General features: G+C 41.2%; 1 protein-coding gene across 1 annotated transcript in view; it reads right to left on the bottom strand.

Annotated features, from left to right (window-relative positions):
• Window positions 1–13,735, bottom strand: part of FRZB (frizzled related protein) — a 92,249-nt gene extending 78,514 nt beyond the window's left edge. Inside the window, exons 1-2 of the mRNA XM_053698544.1 lie at window positions 13,580–13,735; window positions 12,814–13,305 (exon numbers count right to left, since the gene is read on the bottom strand). Of these exons, the coding sequence (XP_053554519.1) occupies window positions 12,814–13,282 (469 nt within the window). The 5' untranslated portion in view covers window positions 13,283–13,305; window positions 13,580–13,735. The remainder of the gene's footprint in view (window positions 1–12,813; window positions 13,306–13,579) is intronic.
• Between the last annotated feature and the right edge of the window lie 206 nt (window positions 13,736–13,941).

Here is a 13,941-nt window from a genome sequence, read left to right as displayed (position 1 = left end):
CTCTATTGCGCAATATTTTACATGTATTTTTATTACTAGCCGCTCTGCAGCACCACCCGGTGGTGATTTGCAGCAGCAGCGCAGCTGAAAAAACTGTGAAAGAGGCACCTCTGATGAGGCCTCGTATTTTCCCTGGGAGACCGGCACAGCCAATCAACACTGGTTGACTCCCTGGCCCTGCTGTATGGTGCCTACTGCGCATGCGCAACGAGGAGCAGTCTGACGGCGCAGGAACAACAGTCAGTGCCACAGCTCATTGCTAACTGTTTGGGACTGTCAGCGAGTGGAGCCTGAGCTAATCGCAGCTGCTGCTGCCCCCTGGTCCTGCCTGGTCACTGAGGAGCCGTCGCCGAGTCACCAACACAGTCACACAAGTAAGTCAGAATGACAAGCCATCGTGTGTGACTGTGATGTGATGATTTATTGTGAGCACTGCAGTAAATATAATAAGGCAGAGAGTGGAGACTGAGAGACAAGTAGTGGCCACGGCCGCCGCCCCCCCCCACCCCTCTGGTCTGATGTTAAGTGTCTGTGTGAGTCTCACACAGACACTTAACATCAGAGCAGAGGGGGACTGTGTGATGACTGATGAGTGAGTGACCGGGCGTCAATGACATGTAATGAGACTCTGATGTGACATCATTTTCTCCTCTGCTTACTAAAATGTAAAATGTAAATGAGCAGCCGGCATCTTGTGATTTCTTTCATGTAATTAGCAAGAGTCCATGAGCTAGTGACGTATGGGATATACATTCCTACCAGGAGGGGCAAAGTTTCCCAAACCTCAAAATGCCTATAAATACACCCCTCACCACACCCACAAATCAGTTTTTACAAACTTTGCCTCCTATGGAGGTGGTGAAGTAAGTTTGTGCTAGATTCTACGTTGATATGCGCTCCGCAGCAGGTTGGAGCCCGGTTTTCCTCTCAGCGTCAAAAAACGTCAAAAAATAACGCAACTTCCGGCGACACCTATGACGCCGGAAGTTGCGTTATTTTTTGACGTTTTTTGCGCCAAAGGTGTCGGCGTTCCGGATGTGGCGTCATTTTTGGCGCCAAAACCATTTAGGCGCCAAATAATGTGGGCGTCTTTTTTGGCGCTAAAAAATATGGGCGTCACTTTTGTCTCCACATTATTTAAGTCTCATTATTTATTGCTTCTGGTTGCTAGAAGCTTGTTCACTGGCATTTTTTCCCATTCCTGAAACTGTCATTTAAGGAATTTGATCAATTTTGCTTTATATGTTGTTTTTTTCTATTACATATTGCAAGATGTCCCAGATTGACCCTGAGTCAGAAGATACTTCTGGAAAGTCGCTGCCTGGTGCTGGATCTACCAAAGTTAAGTGTATCTGCTGTAAACTTGTGGTATCTGTTCCTCCAGCTGTTGTTTGTAATGAATGTTATGACAAACTTGTTAATGCAGATAATATTTCCTTTAGTAATGTTACATTACCTGTTGCTGTTCCATCAACATCTAATACTCAGAGTGTTCCTGTTAACATAAGAGATTTTGTTTCTAAATCCATTAAGAAGGCTATGTCTGTTATTCCTCCTTCTAGTAAACGTAAAAGGTCTTAAAACTTCTCATTTTTCAGATGAATTTTTAAATGAACATCATTATTCTGATTCTGATAAAGATTCCTCTGGTTCAGAGGATTCTGTTTCAGAGATTGATGCTGATAAATCTTCATATTTATTCAAAATGGAATTTATTCGTTCTTTACTTAAAGAAGTCTTAATTGCATTAGAAATAGAGGATTCTGGTCCTCTTGATACTAAATCTAAACATTTAAATAAGGTTTTTAAATCTCCTGTAGTTATTCCAGAAGTTTTTCCTGTCCCTGATGCTATTTCTGAAGTAATCTCCAGGGAATGGAATAATTTGGGTAATTCATTTACTCCTTCCAAACGTTTTAAGCAATTATATCCTGTGCCATCTGACAGATTAGAGTTTTGGGACAAAATCCCTAAGGTTGATGGGGCTATCTCCACTCTTGCTAAACGTACTACTATTCCTACGGCAGATAGTACTTCCTTTAAGGATCCTTTAGATAGGAAAATTGAATCCTTTCTAAGAAAAGCTTACTTATGTTCAGGCAATCTTCTTAGACCTGCTATATCTTTAGCGGATGTTGCTGCAGCTTCAACTTTTTGGTTAGAAGCTTTAGCGCAACAAGTAACCGATCATAATTCTCATAGCATTGTTAATCTTCTTCAGCATGCTAATAACTTTATTTGTGATGCCATCTTTGATATCATTAGAGTTGATGTCAGGTATATGTCTCTAGCTATTTTAGCTAGAAGAGCTTTATGGCTTAAAACTTGGAATGCTGATATGTCTTCTAAGTCAACTTTGCTTTCCCTTTCTTTCCAGGGTAATAAATTATTTGGTTCTCAGTTGGATTCCATTATCTCAACTGTTACTGGAGGGAAAGGAACTTTTTTACCACAGGATAAAAAATCTAGAGGTAAATTTAGGTCTAATAATCGTTTTCGTTCCTTTCGTCACAACAAGGAACAAAAGCCTGATCCTTCACCCACAGGAGCGGTATCAGTTTGGAAACCATCTCCAGTCTGGAATAAATCCAAGCCTTTTAGAAAACCAAAGCCAGCTCCCAAGTCCACATGAAGGTGCGGCCCTCATTCCAATCCAGCTGGTAGGGGGCAGATTACGATTTTTCAAAGAAATTTGGATCAATTCAATTCACAATCTTTGGATTCAGAACATTGTTTCAGAAGGGTACAGAATTGGCTTCAAGATAAGGCCTCCTGCAAAGAGATTTTTTCTTTCCCGTGTCCCAGTAAATCCAGCGAAGGCTCAAGCATTTCTGAAATGTGTTTCAGATCTAGAGTTGGCTGGAGTAATTATGCCAGTTCCAGTTCTGGAACAGGGGCTCGGGTTTTATTCAAATCTCTTCATTGTACCAAAGAAGGAGAATTCCTTCAGACCAGTTCTGGATCTAAAAATATTGAATCGTTATGTAAGGATACCAACATTCAAAATGGTAACTATAAGGACTATCCTGCCTTTTGTTCAGCAAGGGCATTATATGTCCACAATAGATTTACAGGATGCATATCTGCATATTCTGATTCATCCAGATCACTATCAGTTTCTGAGATTCTCTTTCCTAGACAAGCATTACCAGTTTGTGGCTCTGCCGTTTGGCCTAGCAACAGCTCCAAGAAATTTTACAAAGGTTCTCGGTGCCCTTCTGTCTGTAATCAGAGAACAGGGTATTGTGGTATTTCCTTATTTGGACGATATCTTGGTACTTGCTCAGTCTTCACATTTAGCAGAATCTCATACGAATCGACTTGTGTTGTTTCTTCGAGATCATGGTTGGAGGATCAATTTACCGAAAAGTTCATTGATTCCTCAGACAAGGGTAACCTTTTTAGGTTTCCAGATAGATTCAGTATCCATGACTCTGTCTCTGACAGACAAGAGACGTCTAAAATTGATCTCAGCTTGTCGAAACCTTCAGTCTCAATCATTCCCTTCGGTAGCCTTATGCATGGAAATTCTAGGTCTTATGACTGCTGCATCGGACGCGATCCCCTTTGCTCGTTTTCACATGCGACCTCTTCAGCTCTGTATGCTGAACCAGTGGTGCAGGGATTACACAAAGATATCTCAATTGATATCTTTAAAACCGATTGTACGACACTCTCTGACGTGGTGGACAGATCACCATCGTTTAATTCAGGGGGTTTCTTTTGTTCTTCCGACCTGGACTGTAATTTCAACAGATGCAAGTCTGACAGGTTGGGGAGCTGTTTGGGGGTCTCTGACAGCACAAGGGGTTTGGGAATCTCAGGAGGTGAGATTACCAATCAACATTTTGGAACTCCGTGCAATTTTCAGAGCGCTTCAGTCATGGCCTCTTCTAAAGAGAGAATCGTTCATTTGTTTTCAGACAGACAATGTCACAACTGTGGCATATATCAATCATCAAGGAGGGACTCACAGTCCTCTGGCTATGAAAGAAGTATCTTGAATACTGGTATGGGCGGAATCCAGCTCCTGTCTAATTTCTGCGGTTCATATCCCAGGTATAGACAATTGGGAAGCGGATTATCTCAGTCGCCAAACGTTACATCCGGGCGAATGGTCTCTTCACCCAGAGGTATTTCTTCAGATTGTTCAAATGTGGGGACTTCCAGAAATAGATCTGATGGCTTCTCATCTAAACAAGAAACTTCCCAGGTATCTGTCCAGATCCAGGGATCCTCAGGCAGAAGCAGTGGATGCATTGTCACTTCCTTGGAAGTATCATCCTGCCTATATCTTTCCACCTCTAGTTCTTCTTCCAAGAGTAATCTCCAAGATTCTGAAGGAATGCTCGTTTGTTCTGCTGGTGGCTCCAGAATGGCCTCACAGGTTTTGGTATGCAGATCTTGTCCGGATGGCTTCTTGCCATCCATGGACTCTTCCGTTAAGACCAGACCTTTTGTCGCAAGGTCCTTTTTACCATCAGGATCTCAAATCCTTAAATTTAAAGGTATGGAGATTGAACGCTTGATTCTTAGTCAAAGAGGTTTCTCTGACTCTGATTAATACTATGTTACAGGCTCGTAAATCTGTATCTAGGAAGATATATTATCGAGTCTGGAAGACTTATATTTCTTGGTGTCTTTCTCATCATTTTTCCTGGCATTCTTTTAGAATTCCGAGAATTTTACAGTTTCTTCAGGATGGTTTGGATAAAGGTTTGTCTGCAAGTTCCTTGAAAGGACAAATCTCTGCTCTTTCTGTTCTTTTCACAGAAAGATTGCTAATCTTCCTGATATTCATTGTTTTGTACAAGCTTTGGTTCGTATAAAACCTGTTATTAAGTCAATTTCTCCTCCTTGGAGTTTGAATTTGGTTCTGGGGGCTCTTCAAGCTCCTCCGTTTGAACCTATGCATTCATTGGACATTAAATTACTTTCTTGGAAAGTTTTGTTTTTTTTGGCCATCTCTTCTGCTAGAAGAGTTTCTGAATTATCTGCTCTTTCTTGTGAGTCTCCTTTTCTGATTTTTCATCAGGATAAGGCGGTGTTGCGAACTTCTTTTAAATTTTTACCTAAGGTTGTGAATTCTAACAACATTAGCAGAGAAATTGTGGTTCCTTCATTATGTCCTAATCCTAAGAATTCTAAGGAGAGATCATTGCATTCTTTGGATGTAGTTAGAGCTTTGAAATATTATGTTGAGGCTACTAAGAATTTCCGAAAGACTTCTAGCCTATTTGTTATCTTTTCCGGTTCTAGGAAAGGTCAGAAGGCCTCTGCCATTTCTTTGGCATCTTGGTTGAAATCTTTAATTCCTCATGCTTATGTCGAGTCGGGTAAAACTCCGCCTCAAAGGATTACAGCTCATTCTACTAGGTCAGTTTCTACTTCCTGGGCATTTAGGAATGAAGCTTCGGTTGATCAGATTTGCAAAGCAGCAACTTGGTCTTCTTTGCATACTTTTACTAAATTCTACCATTTTGATGTGTTTTCTTCTTCTGAAGCAGTTTTTGGTAGAAAAGTACTTCAGGCAGCTGTTTCAGTTTGATTCTTCTGCTTATAATTTCAGTTTTTTTCATTATAAGATTTAAACTTTATTTTGGGTGTGGATTATTTTCAGCGGAATTGGCTGTCTTTATTTTATCCCTCCCTCTCTAGTGACTCTTGCGTGGAAGATCCACATCTTGGGTAGTCATTATCCCATACGTCACTAGCTCATGGACTCTTGCTAATTACATGAAAGAAAACATAATTTATGTAAGAACTTACCTGATAAATTCATTTCTTTCATATTAGCAAGAGTCCATGAGGCCCACCCTTTTTGTGGTGGTTATGATTTTTTGTATAAAGCACAATTATTCCAATTCCTTATGTTTTATGCTTTCGCACTTTTGTCTTATCACCCCACTTCTTGGCTATGCGTTAAACTGATTTGTGGGTGTGGTGAGGGGTGTATTTATAGGCATTTTGAGGTTTGGGAAACTTTGCCCCTCCTGGTAGGAATGTATATCCCATACGTCACTAGCTCATGGTCTCTTGCTAATATAAAAGAAATGAATTTATCAGGTAAGTTCTTACATAAATTATGTTTTTGTAGGCAGTAGACAGTGGGCACTAAGGCAGTTAGGCAGAGTAGTGGCCGCCCGTCCCCTATGATGTTAAATTAACTTTGTGCCTGATGGTCCCGGTCAGTGTTGCTGCCTACTACTGAGTGTCTGAGTCTGACATCTTCTAGTCTGCTTACAAAATTTATTTTACAGAATGATGAGCAGCCATCTTGTGCACACTGCACAATGCACATAATATATTAAATATATTATGTGCATTGTGCAGTGTGCACAAGATGGCTGCTCATTCTGTAAAATAAATTTTGTAAGCAGACTAGAAGATGTCAGACTCAGACACTCAGTAGTAGGCAGCAACACTGACCGGGATTATAAGGCAGAGAATAGTGGCCTCCCCCTCTCTGATGTTAAATTTTGAGTCTGACCCGGTCAGTGTTGCTGCCTACACCTACTACTGAGTGTCTGAGTCTGACATCTTCTCTGCTTACAAAATTTATTTTACAGAATGAGCAGCCATCTTGTGCACACTGCACAATGCAGTATCTCTCTCCCCTCTGTCTCACTTTCTCCCCTCTCTCACTCTCTCCCCTCTCTCTCTCCCCTCTCTCTCTCACTCTCTCCCCTCTCTCTCTCACTCCCCTCTGTCTCTCTCCCCTCTGTCTCTCTCCCCTCTGTCTCTCTCCCCTCTGTCTATCTCTCTCCCCTCTGTCTATCGCTCTCCCCTCTGTCTCTCTCTCTCCCCTCTGTCTATCTCTCTCCCCTCTATCTCTCTCTCTCCCCTCTGTCTCTCTCTCTCCCCTCTGTCTCTCTCTCTCCCCTCTGTCTCTCTCTCTGTCTCACTCCCCTCTATCTCTCTCTCTCCCCTCTGTCTCTCTCTCTCCCCTCTGTCTCTCTCCCCTCTGTCTCTCTCTCTCTCCCCTCTGTCTCTCTCTCTCTCCCCTCTGTCTCTCTCTCTCCCCTCTGTCTCTCTCTCTCCCCTCTGTCTCTCTCTCCCCTCTGTCTCTCTCTCCACTCTGTCTCTCTCTCTCTCCCCCCCTCTGTCTCTCTCTCTCCCCTCTGTCTCTCTCTCCCCTCTCTCTCCCTCCCCTCTGTCTCTCTCTCTCTCTCTCTCTCTCCCCTCTGTCTCCCTCTCCCCTCTGTCTCTCTCTCCCCTCTGTCTCTCTCCCTCCCCTCTGTCTCTCTCCCTCCCCTCTGTCTCTCTCCCTCCCCTCTGTCTCTCTCTCTCTCCCCTCTGTCTCTCCACTCTGTCTCTCTCTCTCCCCTTTGTCTCTCTCTCTCCTCTCTGTCTCTCTCCCTTCCCTCTCTCTCTCCCTCTCCCCTCTGTCTCTCTCTCCCCTCTGTCTCTCTCTCTCCCCTCTGTCTCTCTCTCTCTCCCCCCTCTGTCTCTCTCTCCTCTCTGTCTCTCTCTCCCCTCTGTCTCTCTCTCCCCTCTGTCTCTCTCTCTCTCTCTCCCTTCTGTCTCTCTCTCCCTTCTGTCTCTCTCTCCCCTCTGTCTCTCTCTCTCTCCCCTCTGTCTCTCTCTCTCCCCTCTGTCTCTCTCTCCCCTCTGTCTCTCTCTCTCCCCTCTGTCTCTCTCTCTCCCCTCTGTCTCTCTCTCCCCTCTGTCTCTCTCTCCCCTCTGTCTCTCTCTCTCTCTCTCCACTCTGTCTCTCTCTCCCCTCTGTCTCTCTCTCTCCCCTCTGTCTCTCTCTCCCCTCTCTCTCCCTCCCCTCTGTCTCTCTCTCTCTCTCCTCTGTCTCTCCCCTCTGTCTCTCTCTCCCCTCTGTCTCTCTCCCTCCCCTCTGTCTCTCTCCCTCCCCTCTGTCTCTCTCTCTCCCCTCTGTCTCTCCACTCTGTCTCTCTCTCTCCCCTTTGTCTCTCTCTCCTCTCTGTCTCTCTCCCTTCCCTCTGTCTCTCTCTCTCTCTCTCTCTCTCTCTCCCCTCTGTCTCTCTCTCTCCCCTCTGTCTCTCTCTCTCCCCTCTGTCTCTCTCTCTCCCCCCCCCCTCTGTCTCTCTCTCCTCTCTGTCTCTCTCTCCCCTCTGTCTCTCTCTCCCCTCTGTCTCTCTCTCTCTCTCCCCTCTGTCTCTCTCTCTCTCTCCCCTCTGTCTCTCTCCCCTCTCTCTCCCTCCCTTCTGTCTCTCTCCCTCCCCTCTGTCTCTCTCCCTCCCCTCTGTCTCTCTCCCTCCCCTCTGTCTCTCTCTCTCCCCTCTGTCTCTCTCTCCCCTCTGTCTCTCTCTCCCCTCTGTCTCTCTCTCCCCCTTCTGTCTCTCTCTCTCTCTCTCCCCTCTGTCTTCTCTCTCTTTCCCTCCCCCTCTGTCTCTCCCTTTCTCCCTCCCCCTCTGTCTCTCCCTTTCTCCCTCCCCCTCTGTCTCTCTCCCTCCCCTCTGTGTCTCTCTTTCTCTCTCCCCCTCTGTGTGTCTCTCTCTTCTCTCTCTCTCTCTCTATCCATCTCTCTCTCCCTGTCTCTCCCACCCCCTCGGTCTCTCTCCTTACGTGTCTCATTCTCCCCCATGGTCTCTTTCTCTGTCTCTCTACCCTCTGTCTCTCTTTGTCTCTCTCTCTCCCCTCTGTCTCTTTGTCTCTCTCCCTGTCTCTCCCACCCCCTCTGTCCAATTTATAATCTAATATCTAATTTCCTTCATTCTCTTGATATCCTTAAATGAAAATCATATCTAAATATGCTCAGTAGCTGCTGATTGATGGCTGCACAATAGATACCTCATGTGATTGTCTCACCCATGTACATTGCTATTTTTTCAACAAAGGATATCTAAAGAATGAAGGCATATCCTAGCCAGTGCCTCACCTGCCTCTGACCTCACTGCACGTCACTGATGCACACATATATACACATACATACATACACACACACACATACATACAAACACATGCACACATATACACACATACATACAAACATATACACAGATATTTACACACATACATATATACAAACACATACACACATATACACACACATACATATAAACACACATACATACGCACATACATACAAACACATACATATACACACACATACATACGCACATACATACAAACACATGCATAGCAGCACACACACACACCTATACATACATACATATATATATATATATACATACAGTATATTTTTATATATATATATATATGCACTCATACATACATTCACACACATACATACACACAAACACACATACACATAGATTGTCCTATGACATTAATACAAATAATTGTATCTCCAATAATAATAATTGTATTTTCCTTTATGAACAAGGTTTTTTGAAGAGTTGAAGACATTTAGCCAAATAAAACGTACATTTAAAGAACAAGGAGAGGTCAACAGCAACCTCCTATTCCTTTCTGCCTAATTGTTTCACTGCTGTTGTCTAGTTACTAATTACAATGTATCTACTGTGTACCCCATTTAAGAAGCAGGGTACTAGAGAATATATTTATTTGCTGCGATTAGTACTAATTCTATAATTTGTTCTCTAACTCTCCATGTGAAAAACAATGGTGATGTGGTGTGCCATGTAAAAAGGTTTGACACACTGATGTAAATCTCTACAACAAGAATGCTGTTATCCAATATTTTACTGCCCAAAAAACTTTATTTTATAATAATTTAATTATAATATATATCAATATAACTGTAACAAAACTTAAAGGATAAACAAAATCTATAATTTGATCATTATTGGAAAGTTAACGGCTGCCTATGAGTTGTTCTAGATGTTAAAATCATCCATTTACCTTGTTTATTCGCAGCACTTCTTTAATTATCATTTTGGTGAAATATGGTCCTATACTTAACATTTGCCAGTCCTGTTTTCCTGATCACAATCCTAATTCTAATTTTAGGAGCGAACAGCTAAAATGACTTAATAAAACCCCAGACAACACCTTTTAACGTATTACTGAGTGACCCAAAAAGTTTTAGAATGTAACATTGGTTTGGTCCATGGGCAAAGCACAATAAAATTAACCACCGTCATTTTTGGATAACATTAGGAAGCAATGTCATCGACTATACCCATAATGCCCCTTAGAGACATAAACACATATAAGTCAATGGTTTTGGAGCACAAAAGGTTAATAATACATGTTACCTATTAGCGTCACTACATACTATTAAATGGGATTCATCTACATGCACAACTTGTGATAACTGATAGACCCACAAAATAGTAATAGTTTTTGTCATCATTGCTGTGCATTTGGTTTACAAAACTGGGAGATTAACAACGCAGTAGAGGTAAAGATACTGAGCATCAGGGATATTAACAGCAGAAATATTTTAGAATTGTGATCAGAGGAAAAACACACACTGGCAATAACAGCTGAAGTTCTACCGAAAATACATGCAAAGCTGTGGTCAAACCCTTAGCAGCCTCACGGCTATTACAAACTATAGATGTATGTTTATTAACAAATATGGGCCAGATTACAAGTGGAGTGCTAAATATCGCTTGCATGTCAAGCGATATTAGCACTCCACTTTGTAATACCAGTGCGCTGGTATTACAAGTTAATCGCAATGTGAACTTGAGCTCGTTTTCACATTGCTTGGAAGCATTGATCTCATGAGAGCGCGCTTCCATAGGCTCCTATAGTGGCCTCATTCTGATGCCGTTACAGATGGCATCAGAACCTCGCACAGCGAAGGAGGTATGTTGTGCAGTGATGGGCAACATTTTTAAATGTATATATATATATATGAATATATACATATATATTTATGTGTTTATATGTGTATATACACATATTAACACATAAATATATATGTATATAATCATATATATATATATATATATATATATATATATATATATATATATATATATACATTGTGATCAATGGGAACACATTGGGGTTTCTTGTCCTTTTAAAATTGTATGCTCTAAGTGAATGCTGAAAAAAAAATGGGTTTCATGCACCTTTAAGTCAAGTGTTCCAATTTTGAAGTAGATTGTAAGCCAAACAAATATAGAAATTTTCAGGAAAAATTTGCCCTTGCAATTTACTGCTTATATCTGCACTGGAGAATGTGCTAAATTAGTCTATGAGGCTGGTGGTACAGCTTCTGATTGGCTATACCTCTAAACCACATGCAGATGAAAAAAGGCTCTATTATTTGGGCATATGAGAAAACGAGCAGCAGCATATCAAACACCTTGCCTTAAGATTTCATTACTAGGCAGACTTCCAGTAACATATATGTGCTGCAATCTAGTAAACACGTTGCAGATATTTTACAGCTTTACTGTCTCTTTAAAAAATATTATTTGAAAGCGAAACTTGACAAATCTCCATTAAAACTATTCTAATTCCCTGGCTCCTTACTTTTTGGATTATTCTAAAAATGTTTATTATATGCCCATTGGCTAAAGCATGTGTAGCTGACTCCTTAACATTTTATCTAGCTCCCAATTCATTATATATAAAAAATATTATGTCTAATGAATGATATAGTCATTCAAATTTAGTATTTTAGTAAAAGAACATGCCTTCATACTTTGGGAAGCAGTGTATTTCATGATCTATCATTGTTTTGGACAGATAAATCAGATAACATATGCAGAAGCAGAAACAAAGAGAGAAATATATAGAGAGGTAGATAAATAGCTAGTTAGCAAGATAGACAGACAGACTAGATTGATAGATAGATAGATAGATAGATAGATAGATAGATAGATAGATAGATAGATAGATAGATAGATAGATAGATAGATAGATAGATAGATAGATAGATAGAAAAAAATTGCTCACTGCTAATCTAGCCGGGAAAAAAATATTTACACTGTGGCCCTCACCCTAAAAGGTCTAACACCCCTGCTTTCAAAATTCAATTTTCACAGTTCAATGTAAATATACACTATAATAAAAAAAAAAAAGTATATTTAAAGTATTTTGATTAACTGCATTCTTAAACTGATGGTAAACTTGACATGTTTTAAAATCAGGTCCGGATTGTAACCAACATTTTAGAGGGACTTTAATTGATCACTGCTAATGAAAATGCATTGTAATTTACCTTTAAATCTAGCGGTAATCTGTTCTCCAAATGGTGCTCTTACTACCGAAAAAAAGTGCTAGAGTACAGCTAGAGCGTTGATTGGAGAACAGTCAAAACCTTTAAGTTACAAAAAAAAAAGAGTTTTGAAGTGGGCGGGCAGAGCGTAGGGGTAATAGAATGGTACGGATAGATTAAAAAGTAAGTTACAGCGCATCTTCATTAGAAGTGATCAATTAAAGTCTGTCTAAAATATCACTTAGATTCTGGACCTGATTTTAAAACATGTAAAGTTTACCATCCCTTTAAGTCAGTAAAATATCAATGTTTAACTAGCAACAAAGTGTAAGTAAGTGGGAATGCCTTATTCAAAATGCAGCCAAGTAAATACGACCTTTCATGGTCCTTTCCATTCTATTCAAAGGAACCCTTGAGCCTGGCAGACAAAGGCCCTTGGCTGACACTGTGTATAAGGCTAAATAGCTCATCAGAAGTAATTATGCAAAAAAAAACTGTTAGCCAGACTAAAGAAGGGCACAAAGGAACTTTCAACTACTGTTTAAATTAGAAAGTACTATGATATCAAGAATTTGCTATCACTAAAATAATCTAAAAAATATTCGAAATGTGGATGGTATCACCTAGGAGGCAATAAATTCAGGAACAGTCACTACTGATATTTATCATTTTCACTAAATACTCTGTGGCAGCCAAGGGCTTATCATGACATAAATAGATGTATGTTTGACACATACCTGTTCCTTGTTCAATGGTAACGATTGCCTCTGGGGATATACACACTCCTCTGTCATACACTGGCAGCTCCTCACATGCCAGGCTCTCGGGCCAGGTATGTCTGTACTTGATGAGGATGGGCTCACAGCCAGCCCTGGCTCTCTCACACACGGATTTACATGGTTTAATTGGCTCGTGTTGAAAATCAATGGTACAGATTGGGGCATACATGGCACAAAGGAAAAACAGGAGGTCTCGGCTGCATTCTGTGGCTAGCAAGCCCTCAAATTGCTCTATGGCCAGGATGGCATTGGCTTGGGTGCTGTGGTGGAGATGATTGGGCATTTTTGTCATGTTCCACGGCATCGTTTTGCACATGGGGATCCGCACGGGCTCACATGACGCACTCTCTGTGATGGGTAAACTGATCAGCAAGATCCCAAATACGATCAACACGACGCAGAGACACAACCTCCCTACTGAAGACATCGTATGGGCGATCCTACTAGCACCTGTGAGCACAGCGTATTGTAAGAAAAGGCCACAACTTTATCAATAAGCATTCAAAGCAAAGAAAAACAAATACTGGGGCTGGATAGTTATTAAATAAAGGGATATAGACTAGGCATATATGTGTATATATATTCATAACATTATTAACAGTACAAATATAATTAAATGGTATCAAATAATATGTATAGATTGTAGATATCAAGAGTCAGGTAAAAATAGCCAAAGTTAAGAAAAAGTTATTATAAAGCAAAATCCATAAGACTGCAGTTTCACCTCTGCCAAGGTCTCTTGTGAAAGTGTCCCTTGTTCTCCTTTTCCAGAGCAGAGATTGAAATAAATGACTCCCAGTCTCTGCTCCTTTTTTACTTCCCAGCACCAAGTGGCAGAGCCCCTCCTCTCAGCTGTCTGCCGTCCTCCCCCGTGTTGTGCAGGACAAACTGATTGACTGCTCCCATAACTTAGAATATACATTCTGCAAGTTTCCCAGCTACCCAACACTTAGGCTTCTGAAAAAGTGCAAATAAATCAGACATGACCGGTGTTTGGAAATGAAATCCTACTTGGAAAACCAGATGTATATGTTACTGTAAACTGAAAGTAATTAGGAAATCCCATTCTATGGGCACAAAACCGCT

Source organism: Bombina bombina, chromosome 1 (genome assembly GCF_027579735.1).
Source record: "Bombina bombina isolate aBomBom1 chromosome 1, aBomBom1.pri, whole genome shotgun sequence".
NCBI lineage: Eukaryota > Metazoa > Chordata > Amphibia > Anura > Bombinatoridae > Bombina > Bombina bombina.
Note: the sequence above shows the minus strand (reverse complement) of the source record. Positions and strands in the feature narration are given on the sequence as shown.